Source organism: Clytia hemisphaerica, unplaced genomic scaffold, assembly GCF_902728285.1.
Source record: "Clytia hemisphaerica strain Z4C2 unplaced genomic scaffold, Clytia hemisphaerica genome assembly, whole genome shotgun sequence".
NCBI lineage: Eukaryota > Metazoa > Cnidaria > Hydrozoa > Leptothecata > Clytiidae > Clytia > Clytia hemisphaerica.
The window spans coordinates 886,222-912,373 of record NW_027103414.1 but is presented as its reverse complement, the minus strand read 5'-3'; the positions used below and the strand labels follow the sequence as shown (position 1 = coordinate 912,373).

The 26,152-nt window shown below is 35.9% G+C and overlaps 2 protein-coding genes across 2 annotated transcripts; one reads left to right on the top strand and one right to left on the bottom strand.

Annotated features, from left to right (window-relative positions):
- Window positions 1–210: 210 nt before the first annotated feature.
- LOC136797519 (leucine-rich repeat protein SHOC-2-like) lies at window positions 211–25,135 on the bottom strand. Its single transcript, XM_067054101.1, has 21 exons — window positions 24,859–25,135; window positions 24,412–24,527; window positions 24,064–24,129; window positions 23,840–23,869; window positions 23,465–23,588; window positions 22,626–22,687; window positions 22,113–22,208; window positions 21,232–21,289; window positions 20,854–20,916; window positions 20,088–20,196; window positions 19,223–19,316; window positions 18,438–18,542; window positions 17,366–17,434; window positions 16,926–16,971; window positions 16,054–16,119; window positions 14,974–15,032; window positions 14,579–14,666; window positions 14,113–14,182; window positions 3,095–3,162; window positions 2,089–2,258; window positions 211–659 (listed from the first exon to the last, which is right to left on the bottom strand). The coding sequence occupies exons 1-21, from the start codon at window positions 25,004–25,006 to the stop codon at window positions 615–617; spliced, it is 1,752 nt and encodes a 583-aa protein (XP_066910202.1). The 5' UTR covers window positions 25,007–25,135; the 3' UTR covers window positions 211–614.
- Window positions 5,490–11,047, top strand: LOC136797518 (restin homolog). Its single transcript, XM_067054100.1, has 5 exons — window positions 5,490–7,306; window positions 7,566–7,629; window positions 8,212–8,310; window positions 8,804–8,872; window positions 9,196–11,047. Exons 1-5 carry the CDS (start codon window positions 5,598–5,600, stop codon window positions 10,639–10,641), a joined length of 3,387 nt encoding a protein of 1,128 aa, XP_066910201.1. The 5' UTR covers window positions 5,490–5,597; the 3' UTR covers window positions 10,642–11,047.
- Window positions 25,136–26,152: the final 1,017 nt, after the last annotated feature.

The window sequence follows — 26,152 nt, the reverse complement described above, 5'->3', positions numbered from 1 at the left end:
AAAAAATATTCATAAAAAAAGGTTGCATGGTGTGTTGATGATTTGAAGGATGTGGTCATTGAAGGGGAATGCATAAATTAGGCTTTTCTTACCAAAAGGCAATCCTACTGGATGTCGGTCACCAAAAGACAATGCTACTGGATGTTGGTCACCAAAAGGCAATCCTACTGGATGTTGGTGGCCAAAAGACAATACTACTGGATGTTGGTCACCAAAAGGCAATCCTACTGGATGTTGGTCACCAAAAGACAATACTACTGGATGTTGGTCACCAAAAGACAATACTACTGGATGTTGGTCACCAAAAGACAATACTACTGGATGCTGGTCACCAAAAGACAATACTACTGGATGTTGGTCACCAAAAGACAATCCTACTGGATGTTGGTCACCAAAAGAGTGGATGTTGCCGTGATTCATAGTACTGTATCGACATCCTCAAGGAGGATAAGTATTTCATTAAAACACTAACTTAATCCATATAAAAACCAGTGAATCTCAGGGCTTCATTTGGTAACATCTGTCTATTTTCTTTCATTGAGATGATTCCATCTAAATTACGTGTAGACTGGGACTTGCGCCAGGTTTAGATATGTGTGAGGTGTAGAGAGGGCTTAAGACCCGGTCATGCCAGTATACGGGCCTTCCAGGCGCAAATACTGTAACGAAACGAAATGAAAAGATGTCAAACAAGAGCTAACTATATTCAGGTATCTCTTCAACGTCTTCTGACATTACATCACGGACCCAACAGCTGATTGGTTGCAAGTGACGTTTTGACTGATCTTACATCACTTACGACCAATCAGCTTTCGGGTCTATGATATGAACTCAGAATCATTGCAACAGTGCATATCGTAAATAGTTCCGAAATAAAACAAAACTGATATATTTAAGATATGCACCACTGAAATGACCTCTTGCATTACGTAACTATGGTCATGGAGGTACAAAGAAAAACAGGAGAAGTATGTTATTATACCCAAGCTTGCCCTACGATAAAACCATGAGACCATAACCTCATATATCGTGTATTTTTAATGAGCTTTTTTGTCATTTGGTGAAATCTTATTGGCGTATTTCAGTTTTTAGAAATTAGATGAGACGAGATCCATTGTTTCTGACATCGGTGTAAGAAATTATTTGGACTAAAAAAAGGCCTGTAAACTTGGCAATCCAGAAATCAAAAGACTTTAACGATCAATTAGCGACAAATTAAACTCCTGTTTTTCCTTATACCTCCATGCTATGACGCTAATTGAAGATTAGACCAACGGAGGTTTCATAATATTGTTAAGTTGCTACTCTTGTCTCCCGAATAGACGGGGGGTCCGAATAAGCAGGGGGGTCCGAATAAGCAGGGGGGTAGGAAAATTTTCTAAATTCTAATAAGCGGGGGGGGGGGGGAATTAAAAGACAGAATTTTTTTAACTGATATCAATTTCAACAACAAAGAAACTTTAACAAATGAACACGTAAAATAAGAACCAATACTAACAAAAAGGAAAATTTTAACATGTTTAAGGTCTATCTACACTGTAATAAAATACTGAATTATTCGAATTTAATTAGCGGGGGGGGGGGATGGATTTTTTTCTCTTACCAATTAGCGGGGGGGGACATCTATTCGGGAGACAAGAGTAAATTGGCTAACTCTCATACAAATAATTGATTTTGTAACAGACAGGCGAAGGCACCTTAATACAGTTGAATCTTCATAACTCAAAAACACATGGGGAACAAAAATTTGTTCGGGTTAAGGAAATTCCGAGTTATGAAGTAAAGTTTATAAGGCAGTGTTAACTGAAGGAACGAGAAGACTTTCGTTCGAGTTAAAGTGACATTTGAGTTATAAAGGTTCGATTTAAAGAGACTCCACTGTAACAAAGGAGAGCCCTTTGAGATCCAAGGCATGTGGTGCAACCATATATACCGCATTGAAGACCTTATCGAAAAGGCACCACAAATTATTTTTTGGCAAATATCGAAAGGGAATCTGGAACAAACTTCCCTGGAAACAAAGAGTGCAATCTACAAAAAATGAACTTTCTTTTCCGGGGGAAACACAATTAATGTAACTCATAATACCTGTATAACAATAGATGGTCCATTAGCAACAATTTCTTCGGGTAGTGTGGATAACGGACATCCGTCAATATTCATGATCTCCAAAGATTGACATAAGACAAGTTCGAAGGGTAACGCGTGGAGGTTTGGGTTGTGGTTTAGGTAAAGATGACCCAGGCTGCCCAGTGTACCTGAAAGTAGATTAATAGTTCATTAAAAAATATGTTCGCTCTGGTTTGGACGTCCCACTTTATACAGTTGGCTGTCCGAAGACAATGCATTGTCCTCTTTTGACTTCTTTCGATCTTTTCAAGCAATAATTTTAAATGCCAGCTTTTTTTGGCAAAATTTTAGCGATTCTTCAAGGTTTTTTGGACCATTTATTGGGTATTTTCAAGGTTTTTTAGAACTCAAATCAATTTAAATAGTACGATATCACCGTTCTTGATGAGGCGCGTGAGAGGCTATTACCAGCATTTGGTCCATAAAAAATGATTGCGAGCGATGCGAGGAAGAAAACTTTTGGAGCTTTAGCATCGACCAAAACTTCAGTGAGGACCAAAGCCGAAACAAGACATCTATACTTGACAATTATGCTTTTTTAAGGTTTCAAAGGAATTCTTTCACATTACCCTCACTTTCAAGGTTTTCAAGGCCCCGTAGACACCCTGTAGAATAGGTATGGTAGAAAATCAGCCGTTTAAAATAGAGCTAAGTTAATATTTACCTTTTTTAACCATAAACAAAATAAGAATTGGGAAGTCTGGCGTGAAGGTTTCCCGAAAAGCTCACCCTATTCATCAACGAAGGGGGCTTTCTAAGTGGAAATTCAAAAGTGGCAATTCACCCGAGGAGAATTTTCTTGGCCCAGCCCTTGCGGGATTATTAATTGCGGCAAGACGTTACATTGCAACAGTTTTTTGACCAATAAGTTTGCTTAAAACAGAAAAGGTAGTGTTCGAAGGCTTATCCTGACTCACTTTACCGGACCAGCTCGCATAATATTACAGATAAATTGACCGCTTACCAATTTCTGAGGGTAGGTACGTGATATCATTTTCAGCCACGCTCAAATACACCAAATTGCTTAAATGCCTAACAAAATTAAAGAAAAAAAAATAGTTTAGGGAGAAAATTGAGCAGAATGCAAGGGTATGTTACATTTTTCATAAGAGTGTTCCTACAAATGTTTTCGATACCTTCCTTCGCTGAAAAGAATTTTCCTTGCAAATTTATCACCAGTCACCTTAAAAGCCAACAGCCCCGCTAAGGGTTGATGGGTGTTCGTTATAAAGAGGACTGGCACTACACAGACACCTGTCTTTGAGGTTACGACTTGATCTAAGATAGACTGTTCTTTATATGCTGATTGTGTCGTATGGCAAGGTTGCTGAGCGACGCAACGCACACTTTACCACAAGGTGTGTTTGTAGAGGCTTGTGTCAGTTTGGAGAAGGTTTTGAGTGGTGTTTATGCTGTGCACTCAGTTGAGTTGCGGTCAGAGATTCTATCAAACAAACCAGAATTCGGAGAATGATTGAAAGGGGTGCCCTTGTGTGGTTTTCTCATAACGTTTCAATAATTAACATTTTTTGGTTGTCAAGACAATGGCAATGAGTCAATTACTTCTTATTAGGTATGTTTACTTCTCTTTCAAAAGTAAGGAGAAAAAGACAGTCGTAAGAAAAACTACTACTAGTGACAGGTCCTGGTGTAGTACAGGTCCGTTTCTCTCGGTCAGGATCAAATAGCTTGACTAGCTTTCAAGCTAGTACACATTATTACACATTTGACTTTAAAGAATATACATTTTGGGTCAAACCTTTTTAATTCATTCTGAGCGGTGGACTAGCTTTACGATGCAAGCTTGAACGCTTCAATAAAATGCTTAAAACAAACTGATATGATGAAGTAAATACATGACTCACTTTTCAATAGATTATAATCTAACTCTCTTATAAAACCTTTACACAAAAGAGCATAATACTGCATAATACGAATTTACTAATACACTTTAAAAAATAATCTTTCTTTTACATACCTGACATAATTATACACTCTTTCTACTACTCTACTTTATAAATTTTCGACTCTCTGCTTAGTAGTGAACTTTTAACAAACAGACGTTATAAATTGGTAGATCATTAAACAGTGCTGTGTTGGATTCAAGGTGTTTTTTTTGGGCAAAGACCTTTTCTTGTTGGCGCAGTTGGTGAGGTTGGACAAGCTATAGTTCAGAAAACTCTCTTAAGCTTTGACAGCACGGGCTAAAAAGGAGTTAAAGAAAGGGTTTCTAGGCCAGTAGACTAGTTTTAATAGATCAATTAGTGCGGTGAGGATATTTGTGTTATGGACAGTAGATAGAGTCGATGTAATTTGTTAATGCCTAAGGTCAAACGGCGCTATATCACAAGTAGAGATCTGGCGCTCTCGATGCATTACACCACTGCTACCATTTTAGGGTGCCCAGAATTGAGAAAATGCGTCCAGGGTCTTCTATGTAAAGCTCAGTGGTTAGTACCCATGATTTAATCGTAATGATGAATGATGGGTATAAGACGTTTTATATGGATGTTAAAAAGCAAAACGTGTTCATTAGAAAATTAAAGATAAAGTCAATTTTTCAAAAAATGGGCACTTCTTCATCATATGGCTCATCTTTATCACTGGCACTCTGTTTCAGAATGTCTAATGTATCGAAGCCTAGTACCTAGTATGAATACTTAGACTTCGGGTCTGTTTACAGACAACCTCACTGACCGATGGTGTCCGTAATTGGAAAGTAGACTGTACCAATGTTTTCCCTAGAACCAAGGATCTCTACCTCGATTTTTAGAGATGCCTTGGAGTTTTTACAAGATGCTTAACTGATTGGTTATTTTTAAACAATAGGGATGACGCGTTCTTTAGAAAAAGTAATAAAATCGTTTGTCTCAACATTTAACGACCAACAGAGTCATCAAAGAACCAAGGATCTCGACCTCGATTTTTAATAAACTTTAAAGATAACACAAAAGAGGAAACGTCTCCAAAAGAGGAAATGTTAAAAAGGATAAAATTGAGTTCTTGGAACTGCTTAAAGGGTTGCTTACTAGATGAAAATGAAGGCTTATAAAGACCTTCGTTGTTCGTAAATTAATGAGATAAATCTCGTCATAAAAATGAAAGAAAATGACAGAAATAATGACAAGCGTCGTGAAGAAATTAAGATATTAGTTATAAGAAACAAGATAACCCATCATGCACGTATGTTTTAAGTTTTTATCCCGGCTACAAATTGTAATGGTTTCAGCCTTGTTATCACAACAAAGAGATGAAGTACTCCAGGAATGAGCATGCGCAATACAACAAAAACCTGGATTCCATCGATAAAGTTTCCAGCCATACAGTACTATGAATTCAACAAGTTTAAAAAAAATACTTGATTTCAAAATCTAATCAAATTATTCCATCTTTTAATTATAGAGATATGTCAAGGGCAAGAAAATTTATGAAATTCTTTTGCAAGATATAGATACAATCACGAAAAAATGGAGCATTTGATACATAATGCTCATTGTGAAGAGACAAGAGTCGTGAACAGTCAACCTTCTCAAAACTCTACAACGGCAGAAAAAACAACAGGAGAAACACAAGAATCAACTCCACAACAACCAACCGGAGTACAAGAAAATGGTGACGCAGTGAAGCAAAAGCCTTCTGGCAAACATGAAGCAGAAACAACATCACTGAGAGAGTCAACGGTATCGAGCGGAGTAACGGCAGCAATAGAGGAAGGACAGTTGAAAGAATCTACGGATCCGAAATCCAACATGGCGGATCAGACGTGGACAGTTGAAACAATAAGCAGTCAAAACGAGGCTAGAGAAGAAAAACCGATGAGCGAACGGAAGTCTAAAGGTGTTGAAGAATCCAATAAGAGTAGTTCGGTGAATCGCAATCCTAATGAGAGTGCTTCCGTAAAATCGAGCGAAACAGTTGAAATGAATCCATTGAAACAAGATGATGCAGCAAAGGTAAATCCAGTGAGCTTTCCATATACAGACAAGGAAAATAAGAGTTCATCGACGACGTTCCAACAATTCGAAAGGAAAGATGGTAACTTGGTTTCCATGGTTGCCACAACACATTTCACCAATAAGAGTTCCCCGAACCCTAGTCCCCAGACTGCAGAATCACATGACCAAAGCACAGTTGATCACACACAATCTGCAGATTCAAACATTGACCGTGGATGCAGTGAAAAGAGTTCTCTCTCGGCGATCTCTCAAACTGACGTGAACTCACAAACACCGCAAGAAAAAGAACAGCCCAACAAGAGACTGACACAACCCCAACCATCTGACACCAATCAACCAACTCAATCTCAGACGTCAAACACTTTTTCAATGATTGAAACCCAGTCTCCTGTGGTGAACCAATCTTTCCAGATCAAAGCAACAAGTACTAGTCAAACAACACCGCCGAGTAGCACCGTCACGAATCAAGCTTTACAAACAATGGTCGAATCAACTTACGGAAGTTCCGAGGAAAACCCTCTCGTCAAACACACGGAAACCCCAAAGTCTGACAAAAACCTGTCAGTTGAGCACACGGTAGCGACAACACAATTATATACCAAGGCAGCTTCAGAGACGACCCCACAGCCAACGAAAATTTTGACCGATAAAAACCCTGACGGCGTTAAAGACGATATCGAAAGAAACAACCAGATTTTTATAAAACATACACCAGAGGGTATCGTTGTACCCAAAACGTGCACAGATACGAAATCTATAAGTCAATGTATAGTACCATCTTGGAAAAGCCAGACTCAAGTCAGTTTATCTATAGAGGAAACCCCAACACAAGGCATATTGCAATCAGAGGTGAAACCAAAACAAACTGATAGTGGCAACGTGCATCGTCTAGGATATCAATCCGATATGAATCCGACGACCAGTGGATTTAAGCCCGAAAATAAACCGTTTTCCAATCTAATAAAATCAGAATCTTCTTATCCAGTGGCCGAAATTCAATCTACAGGGAAAAGCTCAATTCCGGTTCTACCTGAAAAAGAAAAAAATTTCCCGATTTCGAAACCGATCGGGTTTCAGTTCGAAATTGCCGGTGACGATAAAGAGTCCTTCCAATGTCCGCTTTGTGAAGCAATAGTGCGACACGCTACTGAGCTACCATGTTGCGCACAACTCTTGTGTAAAGATTGCTCAATTCAATACGAGAAAGAAGAAGAAGAAAGGTGAGGTCATTTTTCGGCTCCCGTAAAAAAATTCAAGCGAGGCTTTTTTTTCGGAACTTCCACCTTTTCTCAGTACGAGTTTCTATGCAGTAGCTCTGAAAGCAAGTCCCTTCAATTGATATAGTTGAGATGCTGAAGTTAAGTGACATTATATTATAACAACTTGGTAAATTTTGCAATATTTGGCAAAATATTTGGATATAGAGACAGTTTCACCAATCACTAATAAAAGTTTTCTTCAAATATTTTGATTTTACAGGCAAGGGAGACATTTGGATTTGTTCACGTGTATCGCTTGTAAAGAGACATACAACAACAAGGAGGTAAGCTGTACCAACCCAAACTACCACGGGCGTCCTTTTCGGTCTGCTACGGCGAGACAATTATTTGTGTCATGCTGAGAGCAAGCTTTCTAATACAATATAATCGAAAAACAGATGTGTAGGAGTTCTCTTTTGAAAAACGAAAGATACCATTGCATTGAGGTGAGGTGGATAAAGAATAATCAATTTAGTAGCGTGTGCATGCTAAAAGTACACCATTAATCCATTCCGAGAAAAAAAATTGCTAGAAAATGTCTCCAAAGCCCCGACACGGAGTGGTGCCTAACCAAAACAAACGCTACTGCGTGTTTCTTTTCTCTGAAATAGAGTTTGGTACAGGCCAAGGAAAACTATATACCAAGATTGTTTCTTTTCCTCATCTTTGTATCTCATGATCACTACCCCAATACGAGAGATCAGAAAACAAACTTTTTCGTCCCAAAAATGTCTCGCTAGATTTCACTTCAATGACTTGATGCAAAAAAAAACTTCTGTTTCCATTTGTACCTAATACGTCACTTGCAACCAACTAGCTGATATAAATACAAAATGCTTGGCTTATTGTTATCATTTCAATTCTAGAAAACATGGGTGAAATCAACAGATAAGATCATCCAACGTCTCCAAGTGAAATGTTCACAAAAAAGTTGTGATTGGATTGGATCCATACAGAATTATCAGGTAAAAGGCAGTCAAATGTCAGGGAGGAATTGATGATGGAGAGTGTTTCTCTTATTTGGCCATACTCCTTATAAGGACATAAACACTGTCCGCCTAACCTTTATGTTCGAATTATGGGGAAAATTCTGATAATAAAAGTATTTGAGGGAGGTTTCAAAAGGACGGTGATTGTGAGTTAGTTAAAATCACGGAAAGATTTTACAGTAGAAACTCTATAACTCGAAACTCTATTACTCGAATGTCTCCTTAACTCGAACAGTTTTTCTCGTCCCTTCAGTTAACAATGCTTTATAAACCTTACTCCATAACTCGAAATTTCCTTAACTCAAACAAACTTGTATTTCCCGTGCGTTTTCGAGTTATGGAGACTCCACTGTCAAATAGAAATTCAAATTAGCGAGAGTCAGCCATATACACGAAAGCTTTTCTCGGAATATCTGGAGGTCTTATATCTGGTCATGTATCTAATTCAATTGTTGTCATTTTTAACAAGGCTCATGAGAAGATTTGTGATTATTTGGAAGTCAATTGTCAACACTTTGACCTTGGATGCTCACAAACAGTAAGTCTACCATTTTCAATCTACAAGCTAATTCAAAACATTAGAGACATTTGAGTAAAACTAACAATATCAGTTTCACTCCTGATTGAGATTTTCCCAGTGTAGGGATTTCCGCTGACGACAATTTAACTTGAGTGTAAGTAAACTGTAAAAAATTTGGTTAATTTATGGGCCTCGTCTACGGGGGGCAGGGGTCCATGGATCCACACTTTTTTGTGGATTTATCTTTTTTTCTAAGGTCAAACACCCTTAAAAACCATGTTTTACCCATTAATAAACCATTTAACTAGCATGAAAACTTGAACTTATGAATTAATTTTTAGATGGAGCGAAGACATTTGTCGAAACACAACATAGAGAACGAAACAAACCATCAAAATTTGTTGTTGAATGTTGTCAAGGAAACCAACGTTCTGGTCAGTGTTTTAGACACAAAGAGGGAAGAGGCGAAACATCTGATGGATACACGAGGGAGGGAGATCGAAGCTTTGCAAAGAGAAAGCACTAACAGCGAGCGAAAGTTCGAAAAGATCGATGAAGTGATTGAAAATCTCGAAAAAGGTTTCGAAGCCAAATTAAAGACTTTGGAAAGAAGCTACGAAGCAAAGTTTGCGACCTTTCAGAATGCTTTCGAGACTAAATTTACGACTCTACAGAGAGGTTTCGATTTAAGGGTTGAAAACTTAGAAAAAGGTTTCGAGAAGAAATTGAAGGATCAAGAAACGGACTATGAGACGAAATTGATTTTCGAGCAAAAAGTTTTCGGCACTCGGTTGGAGAACGTAACGAAAGATTTTGAACAAAAATTCGAGACGATGAAAAAAGAACGAGATTTGATTGCAGCGAATACGAAAAAATGTCACGAGCTGGATAATGAGCGAGTCAAACTTGACAAAAAGGTGGGCGAGTTGTCCGATTTAACGAAAGACCAATCAGAGTTGTTGCGAGTACAAAGTGACGTCATTCAAACACAATGCAAGAAAATCGATTCTTTGGAGGTCGAGTGGAAAGACTTTAAAACAAAGCCTACTGCAGAGGACCTTTACGGAGAGATCGAGAACGAGAAATATCAGGGTCTGCTGGCAGAGATTAAGAACGTTGACAAGAAAAATGAAACGGCCCGCAGAGACTTAGCAAGGGAGATTCTGAATTTGAAAATCTTCGCTGAGAGGATCAGTAAGTTACATCTAACGTTAAGCGAACCAGCCGTCAGAGGGTACGAGGTCGGAGATAAATTTTTGGGGCAAATACAATATGAACAAAAAGACGAGGTTCGAAGGTGGATCAAATTCGCCGATGAGATATACGTGTCGAAAGACGAAGGGTGTGGTTATTTGAAAGATCTGAAAGAAGCAATAACAGAATACCGGAAATCAATATACTGCGGAGCCTGGAATCAACGGTTACTCCAGATGACGTTTTACGGGATGGAATGCGGGCAGGTGTTAAACCGGTATGTCAAAATAGTCTCTTCGCTTATCGTGGTCAAAATGATATCAGTGAAAGTTTACCAAACGATTGAAGATTATGAGAAGGTTGTCCGAAAAGAGAAATGGTGCAAACATTCACATCACGTGGCTAGTTATTTCGATCGGTACGGTAGTTGTCTGTTTGTCGCCATCTTTTATCCGATGGAATATCGGAATGTTTACATCCTCCATGCTCAAGATGAGGAGAAGAAATTAAGCGTCCCGGGGAATGAACATTTACAGTTGGATGATTTACACTATTCCATTAACGGATATGTTGTCTTGCATCTCAAGAAATAATTGAACTTTTAGCATTTTTTACGACCAAGATGGTCTTTGCAACAGTGCTATGTTGAGAAAGTGATTTTAGGCCATCTCACTTTTACTTATATTTTAACTCTAAAATTATTTTTGTTGTTTACTTTATATACCGATTCGATTTACATACGAATAAACAAGTTATAATACGAATGAAATTTTCTAAGTTTGCTAATGGATTGAAGATAATAATTTGCAAAATTTCATGAGCCTAGCATAAGTAGAAAAAACTACGTCAAAATTTCAATTTTAGGTCCGTTTTTTAAGCTTATTTTATAATATGCTTTTAGTAGATTATTTCTTGGTGCTTCTCACCCCTTTATTTCATAGCGTAAGCATTATTTTTATCGAACATTGACTTCAACGAGATCCATCTACTTTAATTCTACACAGTTTATTTTCGCTAATTCGAGCTCAGAGTCTAATTTGCTCATATTACTATACAGTTGATACTCGCTACACATTTTTTTCATAAGAAAATTTAAAATTCTTTATTATTTTTGTGCAATATCGTAAGAAATAGGATCGCAAAGCCTTGAAATGTTCCTAACTTGCTCTTATCATTTTGGCAAGCGAAGCCTTATGTTCTTATATAGTTTGTTCTTATAAAAAGAAAACGTGTGTTCGGGCCCATATGGTATAATACTATGGTATCTAATTTGTTCGGATTCTTCACGGGAACTACGTTGAATTATAGAAGGATTCCGTAAAATAGAAATTCGAATTTCTTATAGGAATTACATGAAACGAAATGAAAGTCGGTTATACTTAACTTTTCAATTTTGAGCCTTCAAATATTCTTGAGTAATTCTTAAATTTGAAAAGCAGACTTTGGTTGAAATACCTCAGTCAGTAAATATTGAATAAATTATTCTTAATTCTACATTGCAAAATTTTTCAAAGCCTTTTGAGCCAAGTGATTCTTATAAAAAATATTCTTACACAAAAAACTATGTACTGTTTTTACGATTAGTTTTTGAATATTGAACTTGTAAATTAGGTCTAGCATTGTTTTGTATATTTTTGACAGTTTTCATAAACATATTTGAACAAAGAGTATAAACTATAGCAAGTCCACCTAATCAATAACTACCTTAAGGGAAGAAATTTTCGCGGAATTTAATTTCGCGAATCAGAGTTTCAAAATGGCAAATTTTGCGGAATTTAATTTCGCGATTGAGAAGAAGTTATCAACTTAGATTAACTTTTAAGCATCACGGAGTTGTCTATATTTGTTTATATTTGATAAAAAATACACGTTATAATGCTTAAAAATCAATTGTGTCCATCTTTTTTGGTAACACCTGGTCAAAAACAACAAAATAAATGAAAAAGAAAAAAAATCGAATTTCGCGGTATTTAATTTCGCGATTTAACAATTTTGGTGTGTTTCACGGAATTTAATTTCGCGAATTACGCCCCAATTCGCGAAATTAAATTCCGCGAAAACTTCTTCCGCGAAAATTTCTTCCCTCAAACGAGCTACGAGGTTCTGTCTGATGACATTTGTAAATTCACTTATCTGAGTGTAGATTCGACCATCATAGGTGAAATCAGATTCAGCCTTCTGCTGATCAGATTTTTACCGAATTGACCTTTTCATAAATTACGTCACGAATATCACTTGCCTTGTTTTGAAATTATTGCCATGGTGATTAACTCCCAGCGGAATTTATTAAAACTACTTTCTATTCAGAAAAAAATCATTTAATGTCTCAAGGGATATAATCACCATGGTAATTGTTTGAATACGAGGCAAGTGATGTTTGTGACATAATTTATGAAAAGGTATATTGGAATGAAGTTCACTGTTCACTGAATTTGAACACCTCTACCTTCAAATGTTCTTGTTTAGAGCTTTTTCAATGTTATATAATACAGAGGGAAGTCCGCCATTATGGAACAAAGCATTCGAATCTGAAGAGGTGATTCCTTATGGAAATTGAATGTTTCATTTCATAATGGCGGAAATCTTGCAACTTAGCAACCTGATCTGAAAGACTAATAAAAAAAAGAAATAAATTTTAAAGCGAACAAGCTACATGCTGAATGGACCTACCTGAAGATTGATGTAATAAGACAATTGAAAAATGAGAGCAATAGTATGAAAATGCAGAATAATACGAGAACAACTCGAGAAAATCATGGAATCCGGCGATTCTTGGCTGTTCTGGCGATTTTTAGAAAGTTCCTGTACCAAAATCAGTTTCATTGAAAATTGAACCATGCTTGATGGTGGACATTCTTATAAATGATGTTTTTGTTTGAAAAAAACAAAGACATGAAACGAAACAATCCAATGAAAATCAGCAAAAACGCTTTTTTGGCCGGAAAAAACATTTTCTCAAAAATCGAACTCGGTCATGTTTTGAGCATTGCGAATACGCATCATTCTGCAAAAAATCAGAGAAAAATAAAGATGAAAATTCGAGAAAATGTCAAAAAAACCGGTTTTTCCGGCATATTTTCGGTATTTTCGGCCGAAAAAAAATGTTTTTCGAAAATCGGGCTCCGTTACTTTTTAGGTATTGTCATTTGGCATCAGTGTGTAAAATTTCATAAAAAATATAAAGTACAGCTCGAGAAATTCAAGAAATACTGTCTTTCCGGCGAAAATAGGTTGTTTCGGCGATTTTTGAATAGTTCCGGCTTCAAAAATCAATTTTATTGAAAATTGAAACATGCTTGATGGTGGGCATTGCTATTAATAATGTTTTTGAATGAAAAAATAACCAATTATAAGGAAAAAGTCCAATGAAAATCCAGAAAAACGGCAATTTCCGGCATATTTCCGGCATTTTCGGCCGGAAAAAAATTGTTCTCAAAAATCGGACTCGGCCATGTTTTGGGCATTGTTAATACCCATCTTTGAGCAAAAAATCAGAAAAAACTAATGATAAAATCTCGAGAAAGTATCAAAAAACCATTTTTTCCGGGATATTTCCGGCATTTTCGGCCGGAAAATTTTTTTCTCCAGAAAATCGGGCTCCGTCACATTTTGGGTATTGCCATTTTGCATCATTGTGCAAAAAATCAGAAAAAACTAATGAGCCAATCCCGAGAAAAGCTGGCAACAGACGGACGAACGAACGGACATGGGTTAATTTAAAGGACCTCCACCGGGGTACCCGGAGGTAGGTCCAAAAAGAGCTGTAGGGTCATCTGAGACATTTTCTCCCATTTTCTTGAAGACTCTGCGGGGGAGTTTTTTTCTATTTTAGCATGCAAGCTGCTTCGACAAAGTGACGATACTTTACCCACCTCAATGCAATGGTATCTTTCGTTTTTCAAAAGGAAATCCTAGTCGCATGTTTTTCATTAATTTAGTCATAGAAAATAATTCCTAGCGAGACACAGACCGAAGCGGGCCGAAACACGAAGAGATAAAAAAAAGGTAAAAAGCGCACGTTGGCATACTTCAAACATAAACTGAAAAATAAAATACTCTCTTACCCAATGGTTTTTGGTAGCGTAGTCAATCGATTCGTCTGTAGGAATAATTTCTCCAAACTCTTCAAGTATTCTGCATGAAAAAATGAGGAGGGGTTGTTTTCAAAAGTAATCAATCGTAATATGTTTTCCCGTTTGCTTGAATAGTTTTTTAAACAAAAAATTGAACGATTTTGTCACGCGAACACAAAAATATCGGAAATACAGTACTTCATAGCGCCATAGCTTTTGATATACAGTAACAGAAAAAACAAAGGAGACAAAAAGCTCTGGTTAATAAGATATAAGACAGCCAGCTATCTGCCTTGTCTTCCCTAGACGGTATTGACGAAATTCAAAATTCGACTGACTGAAATCGGACCGTCCAAAAATCAATGCGACGCCTTCTGAAGATGTTAACCTTATGATTTCTTGGCGAATAAACGTTAGAAATTCGGCCGTTTAAATTAGGACTAAAGTAAAGGCATACCGATTTCGGTGGGCAGACATTCGATGAGGTTCTCGTCTAAATCCAACACCCTCAGTTTTCGTAAGTTGCCTATGGAGCGTGGTATCCTCTATGGGAGAAAAAAAATTGGAATAACATTTTAGCTTCTCTTCATGTCTTGTGAAACTAGGCTACGGTGCCTTGAACAATAATTTAAAGGTTTGTACTTCTAGTGACCTGGTAATTACGCCACCGTGACTCCTGGTGCCATCTGGTAGAATTAAATTTGTTAAAGGCGGCCAAACAACGATGAACAATGGTTCAGGAGGGAAAACATAAGAAATCTACGCAAAGACAAAGCAAAAAGTGTCTTCGTTAACATGGCCCAAGAACCAGTTCAAACCATTATAATGTTCGTTACTAATTAATCAATTAACCTTCAATTGGTTATTGCTGAGCACCAGTACTTCCAGGTTCACCAGCCATTTGATATCATCTGAAAAAAACGTTCGGAAAATAGAGTTGCATATCAATGAAGTGAATACAGTCGCTCTTGTGTTGTCTTCTGACAAGCCACCAGAACCGTTGGGAAACCAATGGGTCCGGCGAGACTCGAACTCACAACCATGCCATTCGCGGGCATTTGCTCTACCATTGAGCTACGGGTCCATGTGGAACCCGATGACTCAATTGCCACTCATTAGAGCTGGAAGTGAATTCTTGCCTACTGACTGGTCAGAGACGATGAATTGGGAGAAATCCATCTCCACATTGCTAGTGTGTTGGAATCCACCAACTACTACACGAACGGAAGGTTTGGGCATGCGACCACAGATAATAATCATGAAGAGTTGTATATATTATACAGACCAGACTATCCCAGAGATGTGGACAAACGATATAATAAGTTACTTTTTAAAGATTTTTCATATTTTGTTAAGCTAGTTAATTTCCGCCATCATGGAAGCAAATGATAAATTTGTGTAAGTGATCGCTTCTACAGATTCGAACGTTTGCTTCCATAATGGCGGAAGTTACGTACTGTAACATGAAAAACTTTACAATGAATACCTTTGGAGATGAGAAAGATCTAAGAGAGACCCAAGAACATTATTATGAATAAGCAGAGTAGAGTCAAAAGCAGTCTAAAATCCAAAATAGAAAATAGCAAGGATTCCTTTTATCAGTCCACGTAATACAAAAGAGCTAACAACCCTTAGCGGAGCGGAGACTGGTAATGAATTTATTTCGATGAAGGTATCGAAAACACAAGCGTGAGATGGCTTTTGTAAAAAGTGTCGACTATCTTTACATTGAGGCTACAAAGTAACGCCAATTCGAAAGCTAAAAATAGTCTGCACTCCGACTTAGTGACGTGTTCCTCGTATGAAAAAGAGTTTTTGCGGAAACTTACTTGGCAGCATAAAAATGTCGTTCACGAAGGAAAGATTTTCCTAAAAAAGCTGGCTACGGGGCTAAGCATTGATAGCTATATAGAACAGCAAAAAGTTCTTTACCAAGTAAAACATCTAACTGATTGGTTCCCAAATTTAATTCATCTAAACTTGACCAGCTTCCAAAATCTGGAAAATAAAAATAAGAAGCTTGAATCAGAGTGATTGTAGAGATAATTTACCTGTACTGCATTGGTAGCACACCTTGTAAGAAATTACACGTTGATAATCAATTTGGTTAGACCAGGAGGCGTTAGGACAGATAGTGAATGTTGCCCTATAATGGGAAAAAAATCTTTCGAAACGTAGCCAAACGTAAATCTCGTGTTCCAAGCCACGATAAACTTCTAAAATATCAGTGGGTCGATAAACCCAAACTTATTTTGTTAATTTGTTTATTTTGTTTGCATTGCAAAGGAAGAAGTAACAGAAGATGAGGAACTGTCAGCAATTTTTGATCATATTGCTTTGCAGAAGTTAGTCGACAAAATATTTGCACGTGTAAAAATGTAAAACACCCTCTTAAAATGCCGAGTTTATGTATTTGCTCTTTTGAGGACGGTAAAGCGATTTGGAAAAACCCGTAGTATTGACCCGCAATATCGAGGACGGTAAAAGTACACTGATTTACCGTCGTCCTCAGTCAATCAGGAATTAGATAAATCAGAGCTAACCGCCTCCGTCACAGAAAAACACACATACATAAAATAGCTACTGTTTGGCAGTTGACAGTAAACTTGATGATCAAGATTCCTTTCAAGTTAATATACTATAATGAGTTTATCGTTCTCACTGACATTCTACCGATTGGTAGTGTGAAGGTTTCGATCACAGACTTGCACCGCAATGGACTGTGTTCGAATAGCAAGCACTTCCAGACAGGGTGTTAGGGATACATGGTGAAAAACCTTCACCTTTATAATTTAATTCCTTACCTAGGGGTAGTTTCTTTATCTGGTTGTCTTTAAGTATCAACTTCGTCTGAAGAAGAAGAAGTATCAGAAAAATGAAATATATAATGTTGCTTCCTGGTACAGGGGGTATAACTAAACTTTAATAGAAATCAAAGGTATTTACAACATAATTTGCATCCAATAAGAGAACTAGAGAAGTAAAATGAACTTGTTTCTGTAAAGCCCCACAGAATGGCTGTAAAGGACTGTAAAGATCTTTCAATGAGCTGGGTAGACAATATCCCTGAACCACTAGCCACTGCCTTATTCTAATTTTGAAAGTGTAAAAAAAGTTAAGATTTCAAAGTTGACAAACGTAGCAACAAATGCTAATTAAAGTCAACACTGCTACTACTGAAAAAGCGAGAGCTCAGCAGACATTCTAAAGAGATATGACAGAGAAGAGTATATCAACAACTTACTAAATATTCAGCTTTCGAGAAAGCTCCGTAAGGAATTTGAACCAACTGATTGTGCTCCATGTTCAGTGTCTTGAAAAAGGACAAAAAAGTTTTTGATAATTTTATTGCTGGCTTTTAAAACATATCTTGTCAATCAAAATAATCTGCTAAACGTTTGCCACCAGCCTGCATTTTTCAATTAAGGGCGAATTTTGAGTGGGTTTTATTGTTAAAAGCACAAAAATTATTTTAAACACCAACAAGACACTGCCCACCCCATTTGCATTTAGGTCCTTCGTTTTATCAACTAATGTTTAAAATATCATCACGCTGTCACTGAGGCCCCTGTGTCTTTTATGATTCGATTTTTGTGAGACATGTTAATTTTGGCAGGACCTTATTTAATGATAACGATATTCTCAACAAAATGAGATATAATTGACAAAGAAATTAGAATAAAAAATAAAGTAAAAGGAATTGTAAAGGAGCTTGTTTTAATTTGGTAATCCTTTTGAGTCTCTAGGTCCTGTCAAACTATGTCGCAATTTGAGTCTTGAAACAGGAGTGGAAAACCTTGTCCAAGAAAGCATACGCTTTGTGAATATACATAAAAACTTTCTACCGAAATACTACCATTGATGAAAACAAACGTTGAAACAGTGCCAGGTAGAAACTCGATACATATATTTTCATTTGTTGAAAATGACATACATTACCGTCAGTTTCACGCCTTGTTTAATCATCAGATTAACTACCTACTACCTACCATAGATATCATATATAACACACTAGATAGAGCTACTCTGTATTTCCCAAGCAACGGCAGGTGAAGCAAATAATGCGCCATCTTTGCTGAAAGTAGGTCACAGTTCGGTACCGGCAATTTGTTCAACAAAGCAAAAAAAAAACTGAATGGCGCGAAGGAACGAGGCGAAAGATAGGTATAATCGATCAAATTGCCGGCACCGAACTATAGTAGACCATGGTATCAAAGATTATTTTGCTTCAGCTAGGGACGGAGTAGCTCTATCTAGTGTTTTACATAAGATATCGGTGCTACCTACTATTGAAATACAACAAATAGTTCACTTACAAAAGTACCAGAGAATTGATTTGGACCGTCCGATGGAAAAACTTCGAAATTATTTCGCGATAGTGTGATTGAAGAACAATTCTTACAGGCCAGTAAAAAGCCAGACTAAAAAGTAAAGAAATAAGTTCGATTGATTTAGTTTTTTGGTACCACAATGCATCTTTGTTTGTAGAGGCGCAAGAAAAATATCACCCTTTTATAGTATTGGTACTTAAATTAATTCATGATATTCATGACGTAATGTTTTCTACGGAAATACCCTGGTTTTTGCCAGTAGTGGCAAATTTAAACTAAAAGTTGTATAAAATTTGTCACTACTGGCAAAAACCGGGGTCTTTCCGGTTAAGTCCTGAATATCATGAATGCAGAGTTTATGGATGTGTCTTTTCCTGCGATGGAGACGGTAAGGTTCTAATTTGACTAGATCCTGACCAACTGAGGACGACGGTAAATCAGCACCTTTTCCTGTCCTTAAAATTAGGGTCAGAGCTGCGGGTTATTCCAAATCGCTTCAGCCACTCTACCGTCCTCAAAAGTGCAAATGCATAAACTCGCTAATCAAACAAGGATTGTTATCACTTTCTGGTGAGTTGAAGGTTTGTAGCTTTGCAGGTGTTTTTAAGAGGGTTAGACAACATATGACACCTCCAGAAACCTGGGCTGCTTGCTTGGCGACACAGTGATTAGACCACTGCACCTGACTACACAACCTGACCTAGCCTTAATTTTTTTTTAAATTCAACACAATAGACAAAGGGGCAATCTTATAGCTTGTGTAATCTTACCGGTAACTGCTTCAGTTTGTTTCCTTCAAAGTTGATTTCTTCAAGTTGAGCACAGTGATATATTGACTTGGGTAATTCTAATAAGCCATTATACCTAGAAGATAAATAATGATTTGTTGATTCAAAACGCTTTTGCCAAAATCATAGACAAATACAAAATAGTGCAATTTAAAATAATTAGTCTTGGCATTTAGTTGGTTCGAAAAGAGGGGATTTCACAAGTTCATGACTTTATGCTCAAACAATATTTTAAAATGAGTTTCTGCCGAGTTCCATATGAGGTTGCAATATATACACCATTGTAATGTCTCCAGACATTACAACAGTCTCCAGACATTACAACATAAACTTAACAGCTGATAAGTTCAAGTGACGAAAAATTAGACAAAACGTTATATGCAACTAAATCAGCTGTTGAATCAGTAATGTAATGAGGATGAAATTGAAATGATACATATCATAAATGAAGGTTAATATATATTTCAATTTGTTTAAAAATTTAAAAACACACTACTGCCAGTTTCAAGCTTAATGCGATCATCAGGTATATAAAATTCCTCTGTAAAGATGTAAAAATGTAAAAAGCTCAAAGACAGTGATTAAAAATGCTATTGAGAGATACAAAAACAATAAAAAGGTAAAATTACGGCAATTATTAGTTTGAAGGGGTCGCTTTATAATTGTCAATGATGAATTTATTCAAATGACAGCATTTAGAAATTAATTCTGTTCTGGAATTCAAAAGATCGACTTTATTCGCGATGATGTGGAATTTCTCTGTTAAATGAAGGTTACATCGTTAAAGCATAATAGTAAAAATTCTATGTACCGTATAAATTACTTAAAGACTTATTTTTAACTATACCTTAGGCCCAGCCTGGATAGACTTTTGAGGTTTCCAATAGAGTTTGGTAGTTCCTTTAATTCATTGTGCTGAAGATGAAGGGTGGTCAGTTGTCTGCATTCACCGATACCTTCAAAATAAGAAAAACAGAATCATTACCACGGTTTCAGCCCACTTTTCAGGTGCCCCCATTGAGCATGGTGCCCCCAGCAATTTAGGTCCCCTTGAGAAATTGCGTTAGAATTGAGTTAGGTACCCCATTTCCTTATTCAAAATAAGGAAAACAGAATCATTACTAACATTCATACTAAGATCATAATAACCTTTTTCATTGCGATTTCCTTTTGAAAAGACTGGTAATGAAAATGTATAAACATTTCCTTTAAATGGCGGCATAGAAAACACAAGCGTAGGATTGCTCTTGTGAAAAATGTAAAATCAAGGGTGTTTTTGAAGCGATAAAGTAACGTCAATATGTTTAAGCTATCCAGATGCTAATAATGGGGATGATTTTAAAATGTTTTTGAAACGTTCGAAAAAAATGTTAAGTAATTCGAATTTACACTTTAATGCAGTGACTTTTTTGTGTTGCAATTTTAAAAATCCACATTAATTAAGCTTAATCTTTTTTGAACAGCCGTCAGTTCTGCACTAGTTGGAGGTAATCAAAATTTGATGAAGAAATAATCTATTTGTCACTGATCCACTTTAAACAACCAGGCCCAGAAAGGATTGTTCAAACATTCAATCAGTTTAGATTTGAAGTACAATTAATATCACTTCTTACTGTCGGGTAAATGTTGCAGATGGTTGTGCGCGACATCTAATGTGCTCAAATATTTCAATTTCCCTAAAAATAATAGAAATGTAAGATTAAGATTGTCACTAAAATCAGTCTCCAAGAATGGAAAATCTGAACAAGCTTTGGATATGCAAATAATAACATACTATTTTTAAACAATGCAAGATCTAATGTCTCTCCCAAGAAGAAGTTCAGACAAGATTGAACAGTCCTTTATTCATTGCTATTAAATTTCTTGCTTTTTTTCTTTAAATTGATTTTCTTGCTTTTAAATTGCTTTTTCCCTGACAAAAACCATCAAAACTCATTTATTTTAATTTCTAACATTCCCAAACTTAGGTAGCAAATAAAAGGTATACAAACCAATGGTCATGGGTAGGTTTGTCAAACGATTCTCCCTAAGATTCAACATTGTCAATTGCTGCAAAAGGAGAAAATAAAAATAGGCAGGTTTTTTTGATAGGCTACAACTTAAGAATTAGCTCCAGCAAATTCGAAATTTTAGGCCGGCGAATTGTTAGCAAGCCCAGTGTATTGATTAGTATGAATATGAAGGCGGGAGGAAAACGATTTTTAGACAGGCAAATTGTAATTTTTTTCATACTTTTGATTGGCGAAATTTGCTGTTTGTTGGGCCTTAATTGTAATTTAATTGTACTTTTTAGGCTTTAGGAATTTTTAAACAGGCAAATTGTAATTTTTTTCATACTTTTGATTGGCGAAATTTGCTGTTTGTTGGGCCTTAATTGTAATTTAATTGTACTTTTTAGGCTTTAGGAATTTTTAAACAGGCAAATTGTAATTTTTTTCATACTTTTGATTGGCGAAATTTGCTGTTTGTTGGGCCTTAATTGTAATTTAAATGTACTTTTTAGACTTTAGGAATTTTTAGACAGGCAAATTGTAATTTTTTTCATACTTTTGATTGGCGAAATTTGCTGTTTGTTGGGCCTTAATTGTAATTTAAATGTACTTTTTAGGCTTTAGGAATTTCTCTGTAAACTGCTAATTAAAAAAAACCGTACCAAAGACAAATAAAACCATACCTTTGAAGACTTTTTAATGGTTTAGAAGAAAAAAGATTGAATTTTTTGGCACTATTTTTCGTTTTGTAAAAAAAGGTATTTTTCTTTTACTAAAGTCTAAAACTCAATTAAAATGTCTTGAAGTTGCAGCAAAACAAAGCAAAACATATTTAAAAAAAGTTAAGTTTCGGCTTATGACCTAGCATTTAAAAGACTTACTGTTAGTTGTCCAATTTCAGAACCAATACTACAAAGTCGGTTGAACCGTAAAAACAATTGCTTCAATGATGTTAATTGGTACAAGACAGGAGGGACCTAAAATATGAAGGAAATTGATTTTGATATCATAACAAAAGTTTAAATGTTACATCAAACTTCAAAAAGTATTATACCTTTTGTTCAAATAAAAATACATATGATGACAAATCCAAAACTATAAGACCACGTTCAAACGCTACGTTTCGTTTCGCTCTGAAACAAAACGGTTCCGAAACACTGTGTGAACGTCAAAAAAGGAGACGTCACAAAGCAAAACAGATCGAAACGGTTTCGCATCACTATTTTCATCGGAACGGAACTGCTCCGTTTTCCTGCTCCGAAACGTTCTGAAATGAGGATGAACATTTCCTATCTGTAACAAAAACCACACCAGATGGTCTTAGTCTTTTTGAGAAGAGCACGGACTGATAGGGTCTCATACAGCACCAAGGAAGAAAGTTGGTGATCACTTACCTCTTTAAATTTATTATGCCTCAGATCAAGAAAGGTTAACTTCCTGCAATGTACAATTTCATCTAATAAAAGAAAGAAAATTAAAAACCTGTAATATTTATGTGTTAAACGTAATATTTCAAATCGAATAAAAACAAGTATATGAAAACATTGCATAGATTACCTTAATTTTTGCACGCCTTTTTTTCATACAGAATACATGCACCAAAATAAAAGGGGTGTAAAGGTGATGATTTGGTTTTACTTGGGTGATGTCAAACAGAGGTTTTTCTGATACTGAGGTCTACTAGTATACAAAAATGCCAGGATAAAAATACGTTTTAAGCTTTCTAATGATGTTTAGGCCCAACCATCAGAAGGAGCATCAAATTCTGACAGGGATTCATGTATGAAACACTAAATTCAAAAGTTTTGCCCAGAAAGTGTTATGATGACGTCATCATAACTTTTGATAGGAACATTTTGAAGGCATGTTTTATACCTCAATTTTCATAAAAGTTTTTTTGTAAATTTAGATTGAAAGAGCACCTCAGCGAAGCTGTACATTGATTAAGCTTTAAAAGTTAACAAGTGGGTTCAGGGGAAAGCCCTGGTGGGGGTTCAGAGGATATTATATAGTATCTGTTATTTTTGCTTGTAAACAACAAAAAAGTTAAATTTAGCTAGAAAATATTTTCTATTCTAGATTTAGTTTTGAAAACTCAATTTTGGATTTAGTATTTTGGCCGGTATACAACCATGAAAAATTGCTTAGAAAAATCCTTTTGTCAAACCTAGTCTCTTGATTATGCCACAGTTATTAGTTATTTATACATCATGTTAATTACAGTCATACTCACTTGGTAGGGTAAATAAAGAATTCTCACTCAATGCGAGTTTCTCCAAATGAACCAAGTATCCAATATCTACTGGAAGAGTGACGATGCGATTTCCATATAATATCAAGTCTGTCAAGTATGGAAGCTGTAAAAAACAAAATGACAAATTTCAATTTCATTGAGTAGAATAGTTAAAGGCATAAGTCTCCTTTCCTGCTAAATACAGTATCACACATCACACAGGTCTGTCAGTATCATCCTCGAGAAATAGGTCAGTGTTGAACAACAACAAATTGAGATGAAGTTCAAAGAAGGCACAAAAGTTTATGCCAGAAAAACAACAGATTATCTTATAAAAATGAGGCAAAATATTATAAGAAAAATATGGCTACATACTTCTCTGATATCTTTAGGTACATTTGGAATCTAAACAAGACAAAAAAGAATTTCTCAGAAGATTGTAAAAAGGAAAAGAAAGATTTGGAGAAACCATCGAGTCTAGTTTCATTAAGACATAACTCAGGTCTCAAAATAATTAACATGAACATTTCTGGAGTAGCTTGGTCAAAAGAACTCTTACAGTTTTTGAAGAAAACAATATAATGACACAAATCACTTACCCCAAGCTTGCTTAAATTCAAGACTTTTCCTCCTTCCTTCCTACATTTTTCAAATCCTTTCACAACCTAAAAAAGCAGCGATAAAAACTTTCAGAGTAAAAGTAGGAATAGAAAGAAATAATAAGGAAAAATTGCATTTATTTAACTATTTCTAGACCTCTGGAAAACTGGGACTGGACTTGTTGTATTCTTTATATTCTCCTTATGACCTTATGAGTTAGAAAGTGGGAGAGAAATAAAAAAACTAAACGAGATATTAAAAGTCTAATCGATAGAATAAAAATTTGTATATTGCTGTTGAACAGGAAAATTAGTATGTCATTAATCAGGATTTCCCTGAGCCTTTACATCATTATTTTCTTTTTTGATTTTTGAAGGGTGTCTTTTTGTTTTCTTCCACGTGTCTGGCTGAACCTCTATCATAACTTGTTTGGCACCACTTTCATTACGTCCTTCTTTTGTGTCTAAAAGCAAAAAAAAACAAGTGATACTTTTATGGACCTACCTGGTTATGCATTTAACACATATATAATTGATATCTACGTGAGCATGAACGTTAAATAATCAAAAAAAATAAAAAATAGAACAGAGCAGGTTTTCTCAACATTATAATTCTAAGTAGTGCATTTTATTTGCAAATGTCTTTTGTTTTGTATTAATATATACAAAAAATTGTCTCATTTGGGTTTCAAAATCGCCTTAAACACAAAAGAAATTACCTGCTGTATTTTATTATAATACTGAATAGGGCATCAACATTGCAAAGTTTTACTTCTCAGATGATAAAAGACATACCAATAAAAGCGCCTCTGACTTCTGGATTTTTGCTTGGAGAATGGGGTTCATTATATTCTTCTACACTCATTTGATTGATGGAGGATTCTAACAAACTAAATTCATCATCTTGTTGTGTGTTCTGGGAGGAGAGCCGGTTTTTCGACATCTTGAAGTTTGTTTTGAAACCTACCACCAAGGAATTCTCATTAGAAAGAATAAATTTGAATGGCACTCAATTTGTGCTACATTTGCTTTTTGTGATGTAAATGAAGGTACAATCTTTTAATCCATCTTTTTTCTAGGAGCAAAACAAGGTTTATATACTTTTTCAAGCTAATGACCAGAAAATAGTGTGGGAATGTATCCTAAACTTGGTAATGCCGACAAACATTGTCTAATTCTGTCATAGCACTACAAAGTACTACGCTCAGACCAGATACTTGCTAGAGTGATTTAAACAGCTTACTCAGAAGGTTTTATTCATAAATAATAAAATAGATAATTGGTATGACGGTAGATATGTCAGAATAACACAAAGTTACAATAAAGATTGTTAGCTATTTATATTTCTATTTGGATTTGAGGCTCATTTTTGCAATTTTATAGACACTTTCAATGCCAACAGCAGGCTGCACCATTTGAGGCGTGCGATAGCAGGCGCACACCTCCACACACACAAAAAATGTCTTGAGGAGTGCGATCAATCACACCCCATAAAGTAAGTTTCACAACTGAAAGTTGTGCATAGCACTCCTTATCACACGCCTAAATTACTAAATTAAGATTTTAGGAGTGTCATTGACCACACACCTAAAATTTTCAAATGATGCAGCCTGCAACAGCCCTCAGTTAGTCACACTAGCACCCTGCCGGAATAAGTATCAAAGATTAAATGCTGCGAAAGCGCTATATCGTTTACTTGACTCCCAAGCAAAAAAATGTGCTGCAAAACTCCAAAAGGGATTCATGAAAAAATAACCCGGTGCTTTAAATGAAATTAACATTTTCAAAAACTACTTTAGGCGTACAAATTTTTATGAGGACATTTACGAGGACGAAAAATTGTGAAATTCAAAAAATATTTTTTGCATGCATAAACTTTCGCAAAACAAGACGTAAAATTAAGAATTTTCACATGAAAAAATGGCTTCGAGGGACAAATACTTCTTGGATTGGCTTGAAACATTTGTCCTTTGACTTATTAGTCATTTAGCAGGCTAAAAAATTGCCATAAAAGTTACATTTTATTCAAAGTTTGAAGTTTTACAGATTTTCTATTTTGTCAAGAATTTTTTGCGAGCATAAACTTTCG